Source organism: Drosophila grimshawi, unplaced genomic scaffold, assembly GCF_018153295.1.
Source record: "Drosophila grimshawi isolate 15287-2541.00 unplaced genomic scaffold, ASM1815329v1 contig_311, whole genome shotgun sequence".
Lineage (NCBI taxonomy): Eukaryota > Metazoa > Arthropoda > Insecta > Diptera > Drosophilidae > Drosophila > Drosophila grimshawi.
Genome location: NW_025063098.1, coordinates 3,178,164 through 3,203,263, shown reverse-complemented (window position 1 = coordinate 3,203,263; position 25,100 = coordinate 3,178,164). Strand labels below are relative to the sequence as shown.

The window sequence follows — 25,100 nt, the reverse complement described above, 5'->3', positions numbered from 1 at the left end:
TCGTCCTCCCCAGTTGTCTGCTGTCTTATCAGCTAAAAATGATTTGTTTTTACCAGAAAGCGCAAGGTAAACACACGCGAGCACACAGCTCTATACTATATGTTCTCTCTTATATATATATGCCTATATATATACATATTATGTAGAACTGTGACTCTGATAAGCCCGACAGCCCGTTGCGCACTGTGAAAGGTAAAGCTATGGCTGGTAATAATCGCCGTATACAGGTTAACTTGGATCAGTGCCAAACAGTTTCCATATGAAAAGCTCGAATATGGTTTGTAACAAAACGCTATATGGAAAATGCGTGCAGCGTATTGAAAAGAGTAATTCATTGGCATTATATAAAATGCCAACATTGTAGCCAGCAGTAAAGGCATTTCGAGCCGAGCCAGTGCGGATGTGTGGCTTCAATTAGCTGGTTGTTGTCTCCAACAAAAACAACAACAGCAAAAAAAAATAAATATCACAAAATTATTATACATATGTCAAAATGATGACACATGATGGAACACAAAATAGATTATATAGCTTCTATATGTAATCAGAATAATAAAGCTTTTATTCACATTGTTGTTGATGTTTTGTGCTCTAAATGACAGATGGGCTCATGAAGTGTATCATAAAGAATGTCTCATAAATTCGAGCATATTTGGCAAAATGAAATTATATTATTCGGGGCACTGAGATATCATACAAATTAATATTTACAAATTTATAATAAATATAATCTAATATTTAATGATGTACATATACATGATATTATTGACATACGCCGACTTGCGAGCGTTGACAACTTATTGGTAATAATGAAAGCAAGTCAAAAGTCAATTAGTTGTCAACTTTAATTGATTGACAAATGTTAAATAAAGTGTGCTAATCTTTTTTAAAGAGTATTGGAATTAAGACTTGTTCACTGTGAACTTTTTAAATGTACTTTTTTTTTTTTGTTTTTGATTACTTTTTGCAAAATCAAAACACCATGAATAGAACAAATGATTATATAGAACTGATGAGCATGCCGCAGCTATACTACATAAAATTAACCGCTAGCATGCTAGCTGCTTATCGATGATGATCGCATTTTCAGTTGCCAGTGAAACGCCTAGCTTGAAACACGCATACGCCATGAGAGCCCGAGTTCGAAATCAAGGTGTACCACTCATCATGTGTATGCTGCTGCTGCTGCTAGTGGCAACAGCCCAATGCAGAAACGAAGATGAGTCGGATTTTAGCACAGAGACTGAGACTGAGACTGAGTACACAACAACGCTGGCATCGGTCGAATCGTCAACCCAACCGAATAACGATAAGCAATTGGTGTATATTGAAAATCTGCAGAAGAATTGCCACCTGAAACGGGGCACTGTTCGCTGCAGCGGCTTCAGATTCGATGACATCGAGAAAGTTGCGTTCTTTTCGCTGCCGACGCAGGTTCGCATAGCGCCAGATGGCGCCACCTATGAGCTGGGCGACAAACAGCACCTGGGCACACTCATAATGGAAAATTCGACGTTTATCAATTTTCCACTACATTTGTTCTACGAGCTGCCTCTGCTCAGTGAAGTTGACATGAGAGACTGCGGCATGCAGTATGTTAGCTGGGAAGGTTTTCTCGCAGCGAATAAATTGAAAATATTATTGCTGTCTGGCAACGCCATCAGTGAGCTGGGTGAAAGCAGCTTCAGTTATGCCAGCGAACTGGAATTTCTGTTCCTCAGCGACAACAAACTGAGCAGCCCACATCCGGATGCTTTTAAGGGTTTGCAAAACTTAATTCATCTCGATCTAAGTGACAATCAGCTGGAAGAGTTGCCAGAGCGCATTTTTCATGATCTGGCAGCGCTGCACACGTTAATCATTTCGGGGAATCGATTACGCTTTATCAGCAACGGACTGCTGACCCAAAACACAAGGCTCCAGACTGTGATCTTGCAAGGGAATCAATTGCAACAGCTGGGTGAATATGCATTTAGCTCGGCGCCACATTTACTCCATCTGGATGTCTCACATAATGCACCGTTAGAGGTGCTCGTGCTTAACCTCAACGTAGTCAACCTGAGGGCACGCAATTGTTCTCTAACTCGCGTGAATCTCTTTGGTGCCGTCACTAATGTGGATTTGAGCGACAATCGAGTGCAGGAGCTGTATTTCTCGACATCGGAGCTGCTAGAGGATCTGGTGTTGCGCAACAATTCGTTGGGGCAGCTGGCAACGCTGTCGCGAGTGCCGCGCCTGCGCCATCTGGATGTGGGCAACAATCCGCAACTGGGGGAGCTACCCACCGATTGGCAGAAGCCGCACCTGGAGCGCCTGGACTTGAGCAACACTGGACTGCAGCAGTTGCCACAACAGCTATTAGAGGACATGCCCAATTTGCGGAAACTCAACGTGTCGAACAACAAAATCAGCGACATTGATCCTCACGTGAGTTTGAACAACGATTATCTTGAATCAATTTACTATAACATAAGCAAAGAATTGGTTTTAAATAATCCGTGTCAGCCATAATTAAATCTGTTTAATTGATCTCATTCAACTATAATGTATCGATGTCTCCGATCGATATTTACTAAAACTAAACTTTTTCCAATTTCAATTAATAGGATTTTAAACGATTGTCGCGACTTACGCACTTCTACATACATGCAAATAACTGGAATTGTTTCAGCCTAAGGATGGTAATGGATGTGCTCATACTGCAGCACGGTATTACGTACACCCCAGATAAGGTTGATGACGACTTTATGGGCAGCTATATCAAAGGCATTGCCTGCATGTACCGTCTGCCCGAGAGAGAGCAACTAAAATCTCAGTCCGACACAGAGTCGTCGGCCAGCGTGGAGTATTCGCAGCACAGCGATCGGGATGCAACATCAGACGTGGAGATGTTGCGTAGGGAGTTCAAGGCTGTGGTGCAGCACTTGGAGCAGAAATTCGATAGCGTCTTCGCTCAGCTGAGTAGTCTTAATGCTAAAATGAACAGCTTGGAGCACATGAATAGCTCCTTGTGGAACCAGTTAACAATTACAGTGTAGAGCTCCATGTAAATTCTCAATTGAATGTACTTTATACTTTATATATTTTATTTGATAATAAACAGTTATTGAACTTATCTATAGGGCTTAAGCCCGCTAAGTATAAAACTTATAAACTATTGATATGGCAACAATTGGCAGATATAAATAGGCTATCAATGCTTAAAGCCATTGTCAGATTTGATATCGAGTCAAATCCAATAAGGTACCCCAATAAAAAACTAATAATAGTTAAAGCTGGCTACAACTTAAAAATTGCTGGCAATATCGCAGCGTGTCTGACTTGGTTGGCAGCACACTTTGGCCCAAGAGAACAAATAGAAATCCATATGAGACAAAAAGTCAAGTCTGGGACATAATTTGTGGCTAGAAAGCAATTTGCAAATATTTTTCACAAGCTTAACAAAATATTTACAGCAAAAATATTGATTTACGAGGCAAAAAGCCAAAAATTCGAAGGTTCATTCAACTTAAGAAAATCCCGCTGAAAGGCAACAAAAAAAAAAGAAAAAAAAGCGAACAAATATTGAAATGACCGCAAAATAGCCATAAATATTTACATAATTACTTCGTGATTACCGCAGAACTATTTAGAATGATAATAAAACATTTTACGTTTACAAATGTCGGAAATTTCCTCAAAAAACGCAGTGTTAATTGAAATAAATTAATAACAATTATATACAAATAAATGCAGCTCGAGTTTGAGTTTTATTTATGTAAATATACATTTGAGTATTAAAGAGGGAGCTGACTTCGTGCGTTTCCAGTAGTTCATTTGTAATTTATTGCCCACTAATTGTTCAGATAAACAAAACTGAGAAGAAAAACAACAGCAACAAGAAAAAAATACCAAAAAATATTATTATTGTCGGCCTTTCGCGAGTACTCGGAGCACTACAAAAACTGACCAGATTGGCAGTTCGTGTTGCGTCGGGTTGATTTTAAACCAAACATGTGACTGAAATATACAATCTAGATAAGCAGATACAGATACAGATACAAATACAGATACATATGCATATGCATGTAGTGTTTAGAATGGTTTTCCTATTTAACAGTAATTGGCACACACACAACTCGTGCCCGCTAAATGTAAACATTTCCATTTCGTACTAGCCTCAGACCATTTAAATACTCAAGTTGGTTTTTTGTGCCAGACGAGAACTGGAGAACATCACGTCAATAAACTGAGCGGAATTCAGAAGTCGGGTTAGTTGAAAGCAAATAGCTAAGGCAAATAAGTTTTATTTGAAGCGAGCTGCGAAAACTGATAAGAAAGAGAAGAGCTGAGCAGCGAATGTCATGTTTTAATACTAACAGAGCTAAGTTAAGTTAAATGGAATTTGGATGGGACTCGAAATTTGTTATCTGCTGACATCAAAAATATACTTGTTGTATTAACAAATCACAGCACTTTTTTTTAACCACTATACTTAACACAAAAACACATCTTAGTCCATACAATTTATTTGGCAAATAAACCTGCTCTAAACTTTTTATTTATTTTTTGACTCGATCTTTTAGGAAAATTACGAACTGAAAAAAGGTATAAATAAAATTAAAGACGCATTCTCATATCAACACAAAGAAAGTAAGGCATAAATATAAATCAATTTGGCTTTAAAATTTATCAAATAATAAATAAAAAAGTGAAGGAAACAAACCTGAGTTTAATCACAAACTGGAAATTTGTATTATTAATTTGATTGTCGTTTTACTTGTTGTTGTTGTTATAACAATTACTTTTCATATTAAGAAAAAAACTTAATTGAATTGTGAGCTCGCTTAAATCTCTTCTTAGACACACACACACACACACACACACAGATGCACACACACACACACTCGCACAGATATACACTTGAAAAATATGTGTGTATGCAGCTCGATTTATGTAAACAATTTAGGATTACACTGAAATTAGAAGCACACAATGTGTTATTAAATTTTCACTGTGCAGTAACATAAAGATTAAAATTAAATTATTGTGTTTATTTGAAGTTTGGTTTTGTTTTTATATTTCCGAATTTTTTTGTTTTTCAAGACTTGAGGTGTTGACGTCTGATTAGATTAATTTATAGCACAGGCAACATATTAGTTGTTTGTTTGTTGTTGTTTGGTAATTATCAGCCATTTTGTTCAACAACCAAATAAATCACACACGCACCAAAAGCAGTAACAACAACGACAATAACAATAGCAAAAACTACAATCAATTTTATGCATACGCGCGCACTTCCACTTTGAACTTTCCAATTGGAACACGCATCAGAAACTGATCAGCAAACGGAAAACACAATGCGAAGAGCTCGCACGAGAGAGACAGAGAGAGAGAAAGAGAGAGAAGTGCAGAGCACGGAGCGAGCCTGCTGCCTGCATGACAGGCACAATTAATTTCATATTGCAATTGTATTACAACAGACTCTCGCAGCTATGGGAAATTTCCATGAGTTTCTGTTGTTGTTGTTGTTGTTGCTGTGCGTATAACAGCTGATCAGCGCACGCAGCTCTGGCTGCAGCTGATGCCGCTCTTATTGATTTTTTTTCTTCTTCTTTTTCATTCTTTCTCTCGGTTTCTTGTTCTTCACATTATTTTGTGATTAATTTACAAAGCGTTTTGCGCATTACACTAAAGCAAAGTGGCTTTAAGCGCTTGTTGTTGTGCTTGTTGCTGTTGGCTTCTGTTTTGTAATAAATTTCTTTGCAGGGCGCAGAAGTGCAAAAAATTAAATTCTCGCACAATAATTAGACACACACACAAAAAAATCAATTGGTTATTTTTCGCTTGGTTGCATTTGACAAACACATTTATTGCGATGCTTGTTTTCTCGTTTCTTTTACTTTATTTTATTTTCTTTCCTTTCTTTTTTTTCCAAAAAGGCGCAACAGGTAAACACACACAAACACAAACACACACACATACACTGGCAGGCAGCGTTGGCGCGCGCGCGTTGCTTGCTGCTGCCACAAATAATTTGCTATTTACATACAATTTTCGCTGACAGAGCGGTGGGCTTGCACTACATTAAACTTGTTGCTGATGACGCGACTGCAATTGGAAGGCAGTTGTGATAAAAGAAAAGTGTAAGTTTTGTGACAAAATTCGACGACACAGAAGAAAAACACTGAACAACTTAACACGACAAAAAATTTATTGGTACTAAATTGTTTTTGTGCGCAGTGTGACCAGGCGCGGCGAGCGGCAGAATAACGCTACAATGAAATACCATGAAAATACAACATGTAATATGCAAAGAATGCGAAGAACTAACTGATCGCTAACTGCACAGGAGACGTTTCGACATTGAATATAAAAATATATATATTATTTATTGTTAATAGGATGTAAGAGTCTTGTTGAAATTCTAGTTATAGTTATATGCGTATTTAAATCTTACATATTTTAGAGATGTTGATTTATAAATAAAAACCCCATAATGGTAGTTACCTTTTTTCTAATATATAAAATATGGGGCTATTAAACAGTAATTTATAGTTATACATTATTAGTATGAATATTAGTTTTAAACAACACATGCAGACCGAATTGTAGACATAACTTGAGCGTACAGTGGCCCCTGCGACAATAACTTGCCATCTGGCAACTCTTCTGGTTGCCAGCTGTTCGCGCGCGTTACATAGCAGTCAGCTTTCAAGACACCAACAGTGGCGCCAAATTTCAAATGAGATAAAATTATTATTGCTCTTTTATAGTGCCATATTTATGGTTTTATATTCATTTTTATAGCTTGATTAAAAAATTATTCAGTGCTGACGTAATTGATGGTTTGCACAGCTCATTGAATAAAACACTTAAGCCTTTTTTTTTATATTTCTCACACTTTGCTTTTGGCGGCCACTTGGAGTCGCATGCTAAAAAAAAGAATGAACTCCATGGAAAAGTTTCGTTGGCCGCAGCGAAATCAATAAAAATGGCGCATTGCAATGAACAATGAGAACACGCTGACGACAGCCAAAACCCCCAAAGCCCCCCGTCCGCCCATATAGCTCTGAAGAAGCCCAGTAATAGTTTGTTATGACGGAATATTCTTTTTTTTGTTTTGGTGTTGAGATTAAAATGGACTCACCTGCTCAATGTCAAAGTCCCATTCGGGAGAGGGGGAACGCTTGCCCGGCTGGCCGCCAGGTGGCGGTGTGCTAATTGCCGGTGAGCCAGCTTGAGGCTCCTCCGGAATAACAGCAAATCTGCCGCGTTGCAGAATCGGCGAAATGGCGCCATAATTAGCTGTAAACAAAACAGTAAAAACACAACAAAATAAACATAAAGTTTGAAAACACACATGGAGGCCATTAAGTGGCGCCTTGTCACACTCTTACATGTGGGCATAAGACGAAATCGTCCCAGTGTCGTCTCTGGTGGACCCGCCGGCGTCGACGATGTGACTCGAAAGCGGCCCCGACGAGCGGCAGTCACCTCCTCGTAGCCACTGCCACCGGCACCTGCTCCTCCAGTGCCACTGTGCATTTTCCTATCGAAAGCTCGCTGCTTCACAACTGCTTCCACGGCGTGAGGGAGGGTGAGGGAGAGAGAGAGTGAGAGGTGGATTAGAGTTGAAAATACTGTGGTACCAACGTACAAATAAAATAATTCTTGTAAAACTTGATTTTAATTTTTTAATTAATTAAATAACGAATATAAAATATTTTTATAATCAACAAAATATATTAGCGACCATACAACAGTCAGTGTCCATATGTCATTAATAGTTATTTGTTGGGAAAATATTTGCCTTAAGGGCAGATCATCAATAATTCCAAAAAAAAAAAAAAAAATAAGAATAAACATATATATATATATATATATATATATATATATATATATATATTTTTTTTTTTAACCCATTGCAACTATTTACTTTACTTAAAATAGTCCTAAAAATAATACTAAGCTTATATATATAATGCTATTATATAAACAATTCTAATTTGGGAACGACCACTGTTGAAGCTAAAATCGATAGGTCAACTTCAGTTGGCGTGCAAAGCTGACCAGAGCTGGAGCGGGGGAGGTAGGGGATGGGGTTGTTGGTATTAGAATGGAGCCTGAGTATAATGTGCTTGGCGCCAGTAAGTATGCTTCAAGTTGACAGCAGTCGTTGTTGCCAGCTCGCTCAAAAATTGCCATTAAAAACTATGCAGAATAAGAAATCCAAATGATTTTTGTGTCATTCAACTGTTTACAAGTGAAAACGGTCAGAGCAACAGAAAGGCATAGAGAGAGAGAGAGAGAGAGAGAGAGAGAGAGAGGGGGAGAGAGCAGCAGCCAGCGAGTGATTGGAAACATATGTCTTAATGCCGGCAGACAATGCGGCGTATGCGTGATAGATCTATGCATATATATAAATAAATATAAATATTGCATTCTGTGGGGTATTACAACTTATTCAAGCTGTTTGTAGCACAAGCAAAATGTTTTTTTTTTATTTTAGATATTTTAGTAGCAATTAATTATGCTATATTTAGAATATGCTTAACAATGTTAGATATAGATGCAAAGACAAAAGCTATAACAATCATTGATTAAACTTCATTTGCTCAAATATTTCCAGCATAGATCTGCTCAATACACATATATATCTAAATATCAATATTACTGCCAGGGTATTTGCTCGCTTGCATTCGGAAAAGTTAATCGTTCTTGCTAAATTGGTATTAATTATGCGCTCTTTGATATGCTTCGTGAAATTGAAAATTTGCGAGCATTTTAATTAAGCAATTTTAAGTTTTATTCAAAACAATGTATTTTATCTGCGTCACAACATTTTTACAAATTAGATACGAAAAAATACACAGATAAATTCATATATTTTGTTTTGTGTCTATTTTGTGTGACGCTTAATTTAGTTTATGACTAATTTGTGTTATTTTTTTCATTGAGGAGAGAATAAACAATTCACCGGAATTTGTGACAAGACAAGAAAATTGAGAAATATTTAGTTTAAATGGAAAGCTTTTGTTTTTGTTATTGTTTTGTAATTTTGATAATATAACACTGTGAATCATGAAGGAATTTAGAAATGAATGATTGATAAACTGACAGCTTGGCTTTGTTATGGAAAGTTCATTTCTAGTACATTAGCGATAAGTAAAAACAAAACAATAACTAATGAATATGAAAAGGTATTTTAGTTTAAGTAAATTGAAAACACTTTAAGGTTTAAATGTCAAAAATTGATTTAATATTGATATTGATTTAATATGCACTTTCAACTTAGCTAAACATGGTTTTAATTACCTAATTAAATTATTAATTTTAGACACTGATTAAACACTTTCGAGTGACGAACTTGCTTAGCTAGCTTATTAATTATATTTATGTCAGATAGTTGTTTATATTATATTTGTGCCATAGCACAATGGCAACAACTTTTTGTTTCGATTTAGTTTCTGAGCACTTTTCGCCACCATTTCGCGCTTTTTGGCATTGCTTTCTTAATCTTTTTGTTGACGTTCTTATTGTTGTTGCTGTTGTTGTTGCTGTTGCTTTTTCTTTGCTGTTGTTCTTTTTGTTCACTTTCGAGACGAAATTCGTTTCGAATTCGTTTCATTTTCAATTCGAAACGTTTGCATAACACGCACAAACAAACAAATGAATTAAGCACATATATTATATATATATTTTCATGTTTTTTCTGTGTATTTTGTTTTACAATTGAATTGTAATATTTTATTGATTTCTATTGTTTAACACGAATAGCAATGAAATTGAATTTGATGTGCAGTTGCATGTTTTGAGGCAGTCGCAGCACAATTTGAAATTCGAATTCGCGTTTTGTTTTATGCAACTGAGCAGCTGCCCATAAGGAAAACACACTAAAATTGGCATGGCAAAAAAAAAACACAAAAAAAAAAAACAGCAGTAACAACAACAACAAAAACACCAACAGCCGAAAATGCGGCCAAAAAGAATGCAGCACCAAAATAAACCGAAGCCCAAGCGAAACGAATCGAGTCACAAGCTGAATGCAGTCGACCAGCTCGCAACTTCGAGCACTAATTGGCTGGCAGAGAGAGAGAGAGAGAGAGAGAGAGCGAGAGAGTGAGTGAGAGAGAGGCAGGCAGAGCGATAGAAAGAGAGAGAGAGAGCGGCAGAGTATGAGAGAGCAGCCCGCTAGAAAAGTCAGTGGAAGCGTGAGAGAGCAAGTAGGCAAGCAGACGCGTGCCACAGTTGGGGTTCATTTACTTTTGCCAAGACAAAAGCAATGCAAATGCACTTGCACCCAAGGAGAGAGCGGAGCAATGCCAAAGAGCGCGACAGATGTCAACACACAACAAACAAAGAGAGCCCCACAAAAGAGAACCAAATTTTAATTCATAAAAGCACAGAAAGCGCAGGCGGCTAACAAAAAAAAAAAAAAAACAAACAAAACACTGCAACTGCAACTGCAGTCAACCAAAAATTGCCACTTAGCTTGCTTTGTTGTTGCTGTTGTTGTTGTGAGAGCGTAAGAAAAGGCATATGACCATTGTTGTTGTTGTTGTGAGAGCGTAAGCAATGCCATATGAACATCGATGTTTTTGTTGTGCTGCTGCAGCTGGGTTATTTGTTGTCGCCTGCATTTTGCTACCGAATAAATGGCAAATTGACAAAAGCTTCAATAATACCAACAACAGCTGTTTCACGCGACACATGCGGCGTATGCGCAATTTGTTTTAATTTGACCATTTGCCGCAGTTGACAACAAAAACACACACATAAGAGAAGAAAACAAAAACACGTGTGCAAAATATGGAGAAAAGATGAAAAGATAATCAGTTTGATGCTAATTGAAAGCTTTCAGAGAGCTAAAATGATGAAATATCACCAAGGAAAATATATAACAAACGAAATACAATTGGAAATTCTATGAAGGGTAGATTACATTGGAAATTGTGAAATTAATTACATTTTGAAATACATTTAAAATCGTTTTCTTCTTTGCGGTTATCAAGGCATTGTATTCATGTTTTTTTTTCTATAGATGCTTTGTTGAAATTGTAACAATTATTAATTTGATTAGGATTTGCAACATTTATTAAAGCATACTTTTAAATGCATGACATATCAAACTCAAATCGGACTATTCAAGAACTATTAAATAAATACTGCAAATTGTAATAGCACAAATTTCAATTTATAAATTATGGCAAATTCAAAGAGCTCTTGAATTGAGGCAAATCGACAGCCATAAACAAAATTATTAATATCAACAATGAGATAAAGAAAACGCAAATGCAATTTGGAATAAAAGGAAATCGAAATGAACATTTGATAAATAACAGCTAATAATAAGCACGGTATTAATCAATGTGCTAGCATAATTTTCAACGAAAGTAAAATTTGTTCGACAGCAGCAGCAACTTTTCATTCTTTCTATGTTTTTGTTGTGTTTGTTGTAGTTTTGTCTTTTGGGCGTAAGTCCAAACATGTGACCGACCCGTGGATGACATCATGAGTGTGGGCGGGCGAGTGTGAAAATCGGAAAATGGGAGACGGGGAAAAGTGATGCAGATGACAAGGCGACAAGTCGACAAGTCGACCAGTCGACAATTCAAACAAACTGTGAGACACCCCAACAAATGAAATGTACAAGCCACAGAAGGCAGACATTTGGGCACAACAAAATATAAAATAGAATTGTGTTTATAAATAGTACGAAAGCCGCTCGATATTATATATTACTATATTTTTCCTTTTTTTTGCTTTGCTTTTAGTAATGATTCTGTGTAAATGGCAATTGCGTTTATTGGCCTCAGCTGAAACACAGCTATATGGGGACAACTTGAACACGTGCACAGGTTCAAGGACTTCTATTTCAGATGGAATGTAACCAATGTCATCTTATTTTTATCCGATGCTGATAATGAGAGTAGAGTCAACTTGTTGAGCGCTTGCACAAGTTGTATGTTTACCAAAGAAAATGAATTTTTAATGTGTTTATTTATCATGTTCGAGAGACTTGTGAGAATGCAGAAAAACTAAGGTATGCTAAATTAAAGTATGTATGCCAAAGATAAAGATCTTTCTTAAATGAATTATGGGTTACAGGATAGCTTTTAAAATGCAAATTTATTTCTCTGTGATCTATATCAGTATATGATAAATCGCCGGAAGAATAGTTCTACTGGGAATAATATTTTCTCTCGCTTGTCGCATGTGTATGCCAAAACAAATAAATCAATTTATAATGAAGGCATACAATACTTTCCAGGCATCCACTAAAAAGCTCTCTTTATTTTAGAGCCGTATTAAAATTGATGAAATTAGCTAATTTCTATGTCAAATCTTGAGCGTCTAGACACAAAATCTAGAGCTATAGTCTTTTCTAATTATTGTTTCGTTTTTTATACATTTTTCTTTTAATTTTTTAGTTCATAATTATAATTATCAACGCAAAAAGCCGTTTAATACTAATACACGAATGAGTGAGCAGACTGCGCTTCATTGTTTTGCTTTTTGATTCTTTATGTGTATAAACATTTATATACAAATACACATATATATATAAGTATATGTATTTATTTTATTAAGGCGCGATAAGCGGGCGCCAACAAAAGCGTTTTGATGACTTTTTTTTTGCGCTATCTGCAAAGTGTTTGTGGACGTTGTGTCTGAGCATAAATCACGTCTACAATCGTATTTATTTATGAATATGTACTACGCTGATAAGTTGATGGTCATTTAAATTCTAGAATTTACATAATGCAATGCGAAACTAATTTTTGCCACAGGAAAAGTTTACGTCACGCATAACAATAAAACCATGAGCAACAACAACAACAACAAAAACAGCAACAACAGCAGCAGCAGCAGCAACCGGCAAACGTTAACGGTAACAACCACCATTTTGGCATGGAGAGAGCAGGAAAAGAGCGCAATTGCCACTCACGTGTATGTGTCTGTGTGTGTTTGCGGGTGTCTGGGTGCCTGACAGTGTTGTGAGGGTGTCTGTCAAACGATTTGGCAGCATGTCTCAGATCCTGCTAGAATAGGCAGAACTCAAACATGTCACACAAAAAAATATAAGAATTTATCTAAATAATGCTACTGTGCTCTGGCTATCGCACTGTGCCAATCACTTTCGATTCAGTTTGTTGCTATAATTATACTCACACATACACATACACACCCACTAACACACACATATGTATATATATATATATATGTATATACATATATAATCCATACATACAAGCAAACAGCTGGCAGCAACAACAACAAAAAACTACTCACCTTATAAGAAAATCGTTTAAATTTGTTTTACACAAAAGCTGTGTGGAAATTTTCACTGTTTTAAATTTTTTTTTTGTATTTTAATATTAAACACTTTTAACCACTTTATTAGCACATTCCTGATGCACCTTTGCTTGAATATATAACATTTGCTTGCATTTTATTTGTTTTATTTTGCTCCTAAATCCATTTTGGTGCACTGACACGCGCGGCGCTGCCACTAATAAATCGTAATTTAAGTAGAATTGTGCACAATTAATATTTAAACAGCGCGTCAATAATAAATATATCCAAGCCTCGAGCGCTGTACGTAAACGCGCACAGCTAACGAATATAAACACTTAAAAAATCGGACATCATCAACGAACGTCTTTGGTCGAAGTTGCCACGATAACCAGTGGCGGCAGGTCGATGAGTGCTAATCGCTGAATCGATTTCTATTACGAATCAAACTCACGTTGGCACTGAAGTGGCAACGCCGTCAATTGAAGTCTTTGGTAAATTTTCAAATAAAAAACCACTTTTGCTTTTGAGTTCTAAAACTAATTTTACTTATAAATAAATAAAATTTAGCTTTAAATGAAATGGTTATGCATTTACGAACATTTCACTTTTGTACGTTTTGCAGCGCAGACTAAATTTAAACTATTTTTGCAGCGAATAATATAATATAATAAATTCTATGAAATCAGTTTTCTAGCAGCTTGATCGTCCTTAAGCTTGCCATCGCCAGGCGGTTTCTTGCTAGTTGCCGCCGACTTCTTATTTCCAAACAGCATGTCCGTAAAAAGCGCCGCAAATACTAAAACAGCGCCAAGCCATTGACGAGCTATCAAAACATTGCCGAACAGCAGCACGGAACAGAGGACGGTGAAGAATTTCCGTGTGGTGGTCACCACCGAGCAGGCCAATGGCCCAAAGCTGGCCACCATCAGAAAGATGAAAAGCTGACCCATAGCACCGCAGAAAGCAATCATCGCCATGTGTATCCAAACCTCTGAGTGTAGCATGGCAAAGTGTATGAAATCGATGCCTTCACCTGTTACAACGATAAGAAACATAATTATATTTATTGCAATCTAATTTGTTGATGATTCGCTCGTGATAGTTACTCTTTTAGTTAATTCATCACATTTACCTGTCACAATCATGCCCACGGTGAGCATCAGTGTGCTCCAGTAGTTCATGGACAGCATCATTTGCTGGCCCGAGGGTGCACTGGCGGCACGCATACGCTCCTGCACGGCACCAGTAAGTCCGTCCATGGTCAGGCTGAGGAAGAGCAGCAATTCACCCAAGCCCGTTGTCTCTGTGGGCAGATTGGACACCTTGCTTTCCTTGAACATAAAGAGCACAACGCCGAGAACAATTGTCAGCACGCAGGCATAACGTGTCCAGCTGTATGATTTGCGTCCAATCAGCACGCCCAGAATCATGACAGGAATCGGTTTCGCCGATTTGCCCACAACTGCTGTGGGATAAGGCACCCAGCGCAGCGCCATATTCGTGGATACCATGGCCAACAGGTATGTGAGGGAGCTGGTCGCATAATAGCCCGTGTGTGTGGTGTCCTCCTTCTGTGGCTTCACCGACAGCATTCCTAAAGCAAACAAGTGGGCGTTAAGGGAGAGATAAACTGGCAACTGGCAGTGCATTTAACGCACCTTTGGCAAACAGATAATTACAGAAGCACTGCACCCAGACAAGAGCCAAGGTGAAGGTAAAACGCTCGCCAACATTGCCATCGGCCTGCACCTGATCTCCATAACGGCCACGGGTCAGCTTCTCCTGGACGATGCCGTATAGAAAGTAGGAAAAGAAGATGCCAAGCGCGTAGATTGCGAAACGGCTTTGTTCTGGTAGCTTCATAGCTCTGGCTTGATTGTCTTACACTTCTGTATTTTAACTTTATGCTTAAATAATTAAATTACTTTACGCCAACACCTGGCATTGTGCTTTAAGAGTGCAAAACGCTGATCTAGTAAAAAAATTCTAATACGTGGTATTTAGAGATGTGTTCATTGCGGCGATAAATGTCAACATGTCATCGATAAGTAGGGATATTTGGTTGCAATTTGGGATATTTATAACGATTACAAATTTTGCTTACCGATTCTTGGGCGCAACATTTAAGGCTCGCAGAAATATATGTTGGAACATTATTAATGTGATTAGAATCGAGATTTCCCATAAATTAAAGTAAGAAATCATTAAATTTCAAATTGCATGTTTTAAATTTGGAATTTATTGCAAAGAAAATAGTCTAAGCACAAGAATGGCAAGCTATTTAACAATTTAGAAATTGTATTTCCTTTATTTGGTTTTAAAAATATATGTGTAAAATATAATAAACTAGATTACCTCGCTCACTTGTTCAACTCTGTAATGCACTTAAATTGTTTCATTTATCCATCCAAATGCTTCAACGCTCTATGTTTTTTTCTTCCATCACTTAATATAAATAAATGTTTTAATATCCAAATATTAACTGGTAATGGTAATGTTTGTATGCGTGTGTATAAATTCTTTATATACGTCCGAAATTTAACAACAAACAAGCATTAATTAAAATAAGCATCAGTTTGATGTAAATTGGTGAAGAGACTAGAAATCGATAGCCAAAGAAAAAAAAAAAACAAAAAAAATATATATATAATCAGAAAGTATGGTAAGTAAACGCATAATAAAAACAACAATGGGGCATATTGAATAATGATGAGTTTGATTTGCGACTATGACAATGAGAGCTGCATTGGCGGTAACCATGTATAGAACAGTATATAGGCGGCGCTCGAGACGACATTTGACGTTTCCAGCGGTGAAACAATTTGATCATCGAACTTATACCAGCGCCCATAATTGGCGCTCTTGCAAAAGGCCGTATAATGCCCACCCTCCATGGAACCGTAGTGATTGGACACCGCATATAGTTGGTATGTTTTGGGTGTCACGGTGCGCGATTCTGCACGTGCAATGTATGGTTTCATTTCCAGATTATCCAGCGGAAATTGTAAATAGTTTTGCTTCTTAATATAGGCACCCGTATTGCTAGTATCCGCATAAAAGCTGTAATAAAAAATGGAGGTTAAGAAACAATTTATAATAGATTTGATTGGTATTCTCTTGCCGTTTGAGGTGCACCACTAACACTGGGGGCAGTTTGGAAATGTCCAATTTCTTAATTGCATCACGTTTCGTTTTGCAATTGGGACAATTCCAGCCGTGAATTTTCTCGCCACTGAAGTACATGTCCATGCACTGATTCAGATAGCAGAGATTTGCATTGGGCGGCAGTTCGAGACTGAGATTCGAGAAACACTCATATGTGGCCGACTCCTTGTTGCAGGTGATACACTTGACGGTGCTTTTGATTTGTCCATAGAATAAATGCAGTATGAGACTCTCCTGGGACTTTGTGAACTCCAGCCAGGCTTTCTCCGACGCGCTAATCACATCGCGCTGACGCGGCACATTCAAAGTCTGTAAATCGGAATGCAGCCAGTCCATGAGTATGGTGAGAAACTCATGCGAATCCTGTTGATCGACGCCTCGAAAGATTTTCTGGTACTGGCCCACAACGTACTGTCAAGAATAATAAAAATAAAATATTAATTATTGATTTTCATAGTTTAACCGAGACGACAATGAATCGCAATTGTAGCAATCATTTCATCATTCGCAATCGTTTATTTTAACTCACGCGCAAGTCTCGACTGGCCACGCATTTGTATTGGCCATTCCACAGTTCCTTGATGAGAGCGGCGACCTCTTCGATGACCTGTCCATTGGTTTTGTTCCGGCGACTTATATAGTTGCGGTATTTGTCCGATATGCAAAACTCCATTAGCTGCGGAGTATTGCTCAGGCACTGGAGAATGCTGTTCATATAGCAAGTGTTGCCCAGATTCTTCAGGCCCGTTAGGCCGCGTCCCTGCAAAAAATCAAAGATGGAAAATATGAGTTGAGATTGTTTGTTTATTGTAGAAAATGTTTGTTGGAGTTACACGTCTGAGCGGAAATATGGAGCTGTAAATGTTGTAGGTTGGTGGCAGCTGAATTTTAACGCCCGCCACGCAAATCATTTGTGCTTATGTGCCACAATCACTAAACCACGTGTAAATTGTATGCGTTTTGTTTGTGGCTGTTGTTTGTTGAACATGCTTTGGCTTCGGACAGCGTGCGACTGACTGGCAAAATATAATGCAGCCTATGCCCGCAAAACGTGACGAGCACAACTTATTGATTTGGTGGCATCTATTTATAGACACAGTGCAACCACTTGCGACCAAAGTTGAACCCGTGCTGTGATTTCTCACGACTGACTCAACACGCCAATATGTCATTACAGGAGTTGGAGGAACAAGACAAAAATATACCATCGTCACTACTATTACTTGGCCAACACTACAGATAGTTGCTTAAATGGCATATCCACATTTTAGGCTACAATAGCACAGTACTATATAAACTTGATCACTCAAGACTTTGCAGAGTCGGAGATGTCTCCTAACCAATTTCTTTATACAATTAATATGACAAAGGAGGAAAAACCTTTTGCAGTGCTGTATAAATTGATAGAGCGTGCATATTTTTCTCGTGTAATACACTCACCACATTTTGACCCACAACGGGCGAAAAATCGCGAACTCGCGTCGCTGTCGTCTCCACGTCACGGTCCAGCGGTTTCGTGGATCGATCGTAGACGGGACGTGTGACACCTTTTGCCTCATCATTGGGCATAATATGCTGTTGCTGCTGCTGCTGTTGCAGATCATTGATGGGACTCTCGGGTGAATCCTCCGATGTGGTCTTTGTCTCAGCTGATGGCTTATAGTGCCGCTTTGCCTCACGTGCAACCGCCAGCTGATTCTCACGCTCGAGACGATCGCGCTCGTGCTGATCGTCGAGCAGCTGACGCTCCTTTATATTGAACTCAATGCGCCTGGTCGTTTCGGCATCATTTTGCAGCTGCTGCTGTGGCTGTTGGTCTTTGTAGCGATCGAGCTCGTCGCGTAGACGGTCATTTTCCATTTTCTAAATAAATGCAGTTCGTTAAACTGGAAGACTGACTTTGTAAAGTGGGTTAGTTCTGAGCTTACATAATCGTCGGCTCTGCTCTCCAGTTGGAGTATATTGTAGAGCACCTCCTGCTCCGACCCGCTCAGCAATGCGCCCTCGGCGTGCAATTGCTTCAGCTCGATGATGCTCTTCCATTTCTTGGCGGCGTTATCCAACAGTATGTCATTTTGCTGTGCGCGCTGCAGCAACGCTACCTGATCTCGCATAATTTCATTGATGGGATTGTCAAGAGGCTGTTGATTTGATTGGTGGTTCGAGTCGTAGGCGCGCAGTGCGGCGGGTTTGCTGGCCCGATTGATGCTGGGTCGTTGCTTGTGTTTGGGCACGTTCTCGCTTCCATTGAGAATGTCCTCCTTCATGGTAATATCGCTTATGGATGGATATTCAATGTCATCGATCGTGTCGATGTCATTATTGTTTTGCTGCGGTGCTTGCACGCTGGGATTGGTGGAGTGCGTCGGGTACATCATGATGAAGTACTCGTAGCCGCCCTCCAGTATTTGTATGGGTGCGCGATAAGTCACATCTGGATCCCACTATTGCACCAAGAAAGTACTTTTATTAATTGAATTAATATCGTTAACTATATACGCACATTTTTCAGTATATCCAGCAGGGTGACAATCGCTGTGTTGCTCGTCGACTGCGCATCTTTGCTGTTCCAGTCCATTAACACAACCGACTCCTTTACGGAACGCGATGCCCACGAAGCCTTGTCGCTGCTGCTCAGAAGCGCTTGCAATTTGCCCGCTGACATCCTTAAAAATGGCAAAGATAAGTGGGAAATTAATCTGATTTCGATCTTCGAGAGTCGCATAGAAACTTACCCCGGAGATATCAGCTCTTCAGGCACATTGAAGGCACAGTAGTAGGTCAGATGCGAGTGATTGTAGTCGCCGCTGCTGCGGCAATCCATGACCAGCACCGATTTCTGTTGCATCCGCTGAAACAGTGTCTCACAGCTAATGACGCCCAGTTGAGCATATTGAGCAGCAGCAGGCGCAATCGATTTGGTTTCTCCAACTGGTTCAGCTGGCGGCATCGGCAGGAGCAGCGTCGAACTAATTGATGCACCATTGCTGCGGGGCAGCAGCATATTATAGCGTTTGCTCAGCGATGTGCTTATCTGCTCCAGGGTGTCCATGATGCGACGATTGGAGTCAGCGTCGCCGAGCATTTGTCGCACCGACTGCTTGTGCTGGTTGTAATCTGATTTGGCTCGAATGGATGACAGCATATTGAAATACTTCATATAGGTAATGTAGGCCAATTCCTGATCGCCGTCCAGCCGATAATCCTCGGCAGTCAGCAGCAGTTTACGCGCAGTGTTGAGTAACCTACAAGAATGCATTTTTTTAGTCTTATTATTTTGTTCACATCAGCATTAAAATTTGTGCTCAGTTGCGAAAAGGGGTGGGGCGTGTGGTGTCCACTTACATTTTCATGCTTGTCTTTTGCAAGTTGGGAATTATTGTCCATTTCTGTAGATCTTCCAGCCTGTCGCCCATATGCAGTTTCTTTAACTGTGCCATTGTCCAGTGTGTGTGTGTGATTTTGTATTTAATGTGGCAAGTTTATTTGCTCCGATATTATTTAGGCAGTGCTGCCCCGCTAGCCGTAAAGTTTGTGTGTTTGGCAAACAGAACTGTTACAAGTAACAGTTCACATGACAGACACATAACAGTTCTGAATGAGTCTAGATTTAATTGCCAGCTGAACTACGGTTGTGTGTTCCATAAGTAATTTTATGCATTACAAGTCAATTGTTCACTCGTAAACTTTAATTTATTAATAAAGTTCTTTAGAGAAACGCAGTTCCATCGATGAACGTATAACTTATCGATAATAACAGCTGAGACTTAACAGAGACATAAACCAGGGCTATCAATTATTAACATGTTGCTTTAGTGACTGTCAACACTGTGTGAGTTTGTAGTTTTAAAATAGATTTTGAACAACAAGTGGTGGTTTGCCGATAGAATTGTTTTCAAAAGCAGATATTCACGTGTTTACGTTGCTTTGAATAAATAGCGGCAAAATAGTGACACTTTGCTTTGGCCTTATATATTTATTGATTAATTGATATCCATCGGTATCCACTGTTCAAATCGGTGGCAGCATATGGAATATTATGATTGTCTCGGGATTGGATGCTGTCTTAATTAAATCAGAGCAGCGATAATTTGCCCTGAAATACTATTGCAAAGAGGCTCATCTAATTTGATTGAAATGAAATGTTAAAATAAATTATTGTACAAGATTATAAAACCTTGTAGACCGAAATAAATATGCTAACACACAAATTGTTTTTCGGAGTTTGTTGATTTCTAATTCGAAAATTGAGCATTTGATTAAATTAAATTAATTTGAGTAAATGTATATTGATGAAAACTTCAAGTATTTTCCAGGCTTATCAAACATTAAATGTATATATTCTTCACAATATTTCCTTTTGTTTCTTTTATAGTAAACAAATAGTATAATCTGATACTGTTTTGACTATAAATTGGCATGATAAGAATGTACTTTTATTTTTGTAATTATTTGCGTTTCTAGCTAAACTTTTTGAACGTTTCCGTTCTAATATTGCGTTTCTGTTGCGGCGGATCAATTTACCTTTAACAATACCACATTTTATGTTTGAGGCATTTTAGTTTATTTGTATTCTTGCAACTGAAATCCACTGAGGCGACGCCAAAGAGCTCATTCTGCCACTCAGAGCAGAGAGTAACCGTCGTAAATACATTTGTATCCAAATAAATAACAAATTTGTTGTTTGTTTTAGATTAAAAGATATTTATTGCAGCATTATTTAAATTATAGTACATTCACTTTGTCATAATTAATGCACATATAATATTTATCTTTTTATATACATATATATATTTTTTTGTATGTTCAAACATATTCGCTTGTTTTTGAAAGTGCATTTCTCTTGCGGCGTGACAATGTTTTGGTCCTGACACCCATTTGAATCTTTTCTATATAGGATCTTAAAATAGGTATGGCTGTGTAAATGCCGGGAACCGAAGTATTCGCACACGTGGAACCCACTGAGGCGATTCCCACAAGCTGATTATTGAACACTAACGGAGAGCCACCATCGTACAGACATTTTAAACGGTCTTGGAACATTTTCACGCACATCACTGTTTTTGATACAAATGTTTCCTTAAACATATCTCTACACTCAATTCGGTTCATATTTTGTACTTTTGCTTGTCTTGGCTCGTCGGTAGCAGGCTGCACTTCGAGGCTGTTAAAACCCCAACCAAATGTGGTAAGTGTCTGGCCGAATCTGGGCATACGGCTAGCTAGTTGAATGAACTCTACCATTTTGCCTTTTATGGGAATGTTCAGTCGGACCACTGCTATATCCAAATTTGTTGTCTGCGGCTTAAAGTAATCTGGAGTGTAGATAGTTTCTACCAGGGAGTAGCTGTATTCCTCATCTTCTGTATAAGCAGTGGCCATGACGTTGGTACCCTCCAGCTGGTATCGAAAGGGGGTTATGCAATTGGCAGATGTGAGCACCAACAATGGAGATATGTACGAGCCACAACACGAAATGGTATTTGCACCACCACTTCTAATGCGCACCAGCCAGCCACCAAACGTATCTTTATTCATTAAACCATTCCATTGACGATCCTTTACATTCGTTCGGATATCAATTGAGTTTGGATAGACTTTATTTTGCACTGATGGCAACCAGATAAACAGAATAAGGAGAAATCGCTGTTGCATTCTGTTCAAATCTAATCTACAACTGTATAGAAATGCAAATTCAATGGTATATGGAATAGGATTTGTTTGCCAGGTGGAACTCATTTCGATTATCATCGCTGTATTCATTTCCTCGTTGGTCGATTTTATTCGCTCTTTTCAGTAATGCTTTTAAATTAATGAGATTAACGCTAAATGTAAAAACAAGCACACAAAAAATAGATTGATGATTAAAAAATTGTGTATATAAATATTGGTCAATATTGTTTCCCACTTGGACGTCAAATCTGTCAAACTACCTTCACTTTAAGTGAACTTAGCATTGCTTGAAAATACATTTTAAATCAATTGTTTCGTCAAATCTAATAAAAAAAAACCCGTGATTAATTTTCGAGCATGGGCAGTGGCTTATTATAATTCGGATTCATATGTTTATTTGTGGCGCAAAAACTGGAATTTGTGAATGCGAAGCATCTGAGATGACGTCATGAGCGGGTTGCGGCCCACTTGCGCACTTGGCACGCTTAGCGGTACTTTCGCAGCCGTTATACCAAAAATAAACAACAGCCATCTGAATATTGAGCCGCCTCGCTCGACTTGACTGCGCAGTTACATTCGGAATTGCGCAATTTGGGTTTCAAGTGCAAAAACTGGACGCTGAACTCACTCACGACAGCAAAACGACGACAAAAAATACTTCCTGACACTGGGCGTCACCCCAATGCTCCGCTTGAGGCGTAGGGCTTTGGCTTGAAGCTGATCTTCCGGCATCGCGGATGGCCAGCGGCGCACGTAAGCACACAAAGGCAACAGGCCAACCAGCCCAAACACTCCCAATTGGCTAATTGAGTAGTCCATTCACGCACTGCTTAGTCGACCCTATCACCGATCATCACCGATCATCATCGATATCTTCAAGCCCACAATAGGTGCGTAGCGTGGTTCGCACGCCCAGTTCTGATTCCACTTTGGATGCGTCGAGCTTTTTAGTCACACACACTTCGCATACATTTGGCAAATTGTCGCCGTTGCGCCTGCTGCGAATGCTAAATGAGGCACGGAGCGCGTACGTCGTCCGCTGCTGACGTAGATGCGTTTAGCCTATTTGCCCATTTTGACAAGAGAAATATTTAACACTAGTTAGCCGTTTTGGGATAATTGTGCACCCGATTCAAATGCAAAAATAAATCATTTTTATGTATCATTATAGTTTAATTAAATTCAGTTAAGAAAGCCATTTCTTGGTGTACTTAAGCGTTTTACAGAACGCAATGCGAATAAAATAATAATTAATTTAAATTTTAAGTTTTCGTTTTTTAGTGGTAACAGTCTGTTCCAAAGTTAGAGATGATGTAAGGAATTATTTGTTATTTGGTAAAAAAATCATTAAAATTACTATTAACATTTTCTTTTTTCATTTCACATAACTAGCTTTCTCTCATAAAAAATATATTTGGGAACGTCAAATTATATAAGATCTTCTGTAAAAGTTAGAAACTCCTTGATATTTGGGTTAAGGATGCAAAGAAAAAAATGTAATTAATAGTAGTTCCTTATAAGATTCAACAATTAGTAACCATTTTGTATCGCTTAGCCTTTCTAGTGTTAAAATGTTTTATAAATTCACAGTGCATCTGGCATACAAATCGGGTCATAATTTGTACATTTTGCGGTCAGTGTTAACAGAAATTTCCTTTGTTTCAATTGCCAACAACTTCCTTCTAAAGTCACATAATGTTTTTATAAGTAGAAAAAGTACACGCATTCTAATTGAATTCCATGAAAATGGTGCTTCACAAATTCTGTTCTTATGTTGAATAATAAATGCGTTTAGTATTCACGACAACGCCAAACTATAATGAAAGTAATTTATTTTGTTTATCTAAATGGTAAATGTGTGTAGTTGATATCCTTGCTGCACTTGCAACAGCCACAGATAAATCAATCCCCCGCTTACCCAACGGGCATCATAAAATGTAAAGAACTTTGAGCTAAAAAAAAGAGAAGCTTGGTCTGCTTATAAAAAGATCGAGGTGCTGAGCTGTCTGGCGTAACCTGAGATGGTTAATGATCTCATCGGTGCACATCTGTTGCTCTCCGTCTCCGGTCTACGTGGAGATGCACCTCAGTGTAATTGATTCTTCCTGCCGTTTGTCAGGAAGCTGACAAAAAAAAAAAAAATATAATAAAAAATACAACTTTAAAAAAATAATTTGTCAGACAGATCGGAAGCAGAGATAATATTTTCATTTTACCCGGACGCCGTGCCCATTGATCAGTGTAATAGTCTTCCTTTGATCTTGAGTTACTTTGTGGCATACCAAAACTATTGACGAGCAGGATCTAAAATTTCTTGAGTTTCATATCTTTGGGTGTTCCAATTCGTTGAAATAAAACAACCTCAACTCTAGTTCAATATACCTTTTTGATCTTATGTCTTTGCATGCAGCTTCCCCTCATCTTTCTGCTGACACTGAGGTTTGGCTGCGGCGTAACCTGATATATCACATACCTCAACATCTGAGAGGTGTTTGACCCAACTCTTCAAGACTGACTTTTAATTATTTCTTTCATACGAGAACACAAAGGCAACTTGAAATCGGAACTGCTGCAAGAAGTGACCGCTTATCGCTGCGAAAGATGCTGCTAATCGCATCTCATTGACCTCTGCCTGACATTTGACATCGCTACTTACCACATTTATCTTGAAATACAATATCCTTCATACAATTATTTCTTTTAATTAATATATATACAACAAAAAGCATCGGTATCTACGGAATTGTTTAATTGAAACAGATTTTGTTTGGTTACCTAACTGTAAATTGCGATTGGTCGTGAGTTGGTCACACTGCTCACGTGAAAGCCGGCAAAACTGCTGCGGCCAACCATAAAACGCATTTCCGACTTCGAACATGCTGCATAGCTGAGGCAACTTGTATGAAAGGACATGCATGTTCGACTGTTGTGTTGTGTTTGACATCGTTCGATTTGATGGAGTCGTTCGCATTTTGGAAGCG

The 25,100-nt window shown here is 38.4% G+C and overlaps 4 protein-coding genes and 1 long non-coding RNA gene across 7 annotated transcripts in view; 2 read left to right on the top strand and 3 right to left on the bottom strand.

The window, feature by feature from the left end:
* The window catches only part of LOC6564447 (5'-AMP-activated protein kinase subunit gamma-1), a 65,770-nt gene extending 58,214 nt beyond the window's left edge, over positions 1-7,556 (bottom strand). Inside the window, exons 1-2 of one of the 2 annotated variants that reach the window (XM_032737147.2) lie at positions 7,380-7,556; positions 7,130-7,287 (exon numbers count right to left, since the gene is read on the bottom strand). In XM_032737147.2, coding sequence (XP_032593038.1) covers positions 7,130-7,287; positions 7,380-7,527 — 306 coding nt within the window. In that variant the 5' untranslated portion in view covers positions 7,528-7,556. Of the gene's footprint in view, positions 1-4,705; positions 4,768-7,129; positions 7,288-7,379 lie in introns of those variants that run through there. The other variant, XM_032737146.2, reaches the window with a different exon arrangement.
* Positions 1,094-3,115, top strand: LOC6564451 (nephrocan). Its single transcript, XM_001990510.2, has 2 exons — positions 1,094-2,427; positions 2,607-3,115. Exons 1-2 carry the CDS (start codon positions 1,129-1,131, stop codon positions 3,036-3,038), a joined length of 1,731 nt encoding a protein of 576 aa, XP_001990546.1. The 5' UTR covers positions 1,094-1,128; the 3' UTR covers positions 3,039-3,115.
* Positions 7,557-13,802: 6,246 nt separating the features above from the next.
* LOC6563188 (solute carrier family 35 member B1 homolog) lies at positions 13,803-15,250 on the bottom strand. The gene is made up of 3 exons (XM_001990512.3): positions 14,940-15,250; positions 14,414-14,875; positions 13,803-14,314 (listed from the first exon to the last, which is right to left on the bottom strand). Exons 1-3 carry the CDS (start codon positions 15,142-15,144, stop codon positions 13,956-13,958), a joined length of 1,026 nt encoding a protein of 341 aa, XP_001990548.1. The 5' UTR covers positions 15,145-15,250; the 3' UTR covers positions 13,803-13,955.
* Positions 15,251-15,561: 311 nt separating this feature from the next.
* On the bottom strand, positions 15,562-20,053 carry LOC6563189 (ubiquitin carboxyl-terminal hydrolase 8). Of its 2 annotated transcripts, XM_032737198.2 has the most exons (8): positions 19,792-20,053; positions 19,182-19,691; positions 18,950-19,112; positions 18,375-18,890; positions 17,887-18,309; positions 16,976-17,206; positions 16,403-16,857; positions 15,562-16,341 (listed from the first exon to the last, which is right to left on the bottom strand). In XM_032737198.2, exons 1-8 carry the CDS (start codon positions 19,884-19,886, stop codon positions 16,008-16,010), a joined length of 2,727 nt encoding a protein of 908 aa, XP_032593089.1. In that variant the 5' UTR covers positions 19,887-20,053; the 3' UTR covers positions 15,562-16,007. The 2 variants fall into 2 exon arrangements, with proteins under 2 accessions (XP_032593089.1, XP_032593090.1); XM_032737199.1 differs by lacking the exons at positions 17,887-18,309; positions 18,375-18,890; positions 18,950-19,112; positions 19,182-19,691; positions 19,792-20,053 and adding an exon at positions 17,280-17,462.
* Positions 20,054-22,384: 2,331 nt separating this feature from the next.
* On the top strand, positions 22,385-24,847 carry LOC116805417. Its single transcript, XR_004365159.2, has 2 exons — positions 22,385-22,872; positions 24,530-24,847. It is a non-coding gene; the product is annotated as an uncharacterized LOC116805417 (long non-coding RNA).
* Positions 24,848-25,100: the final 253 nt, after the last annotated feature.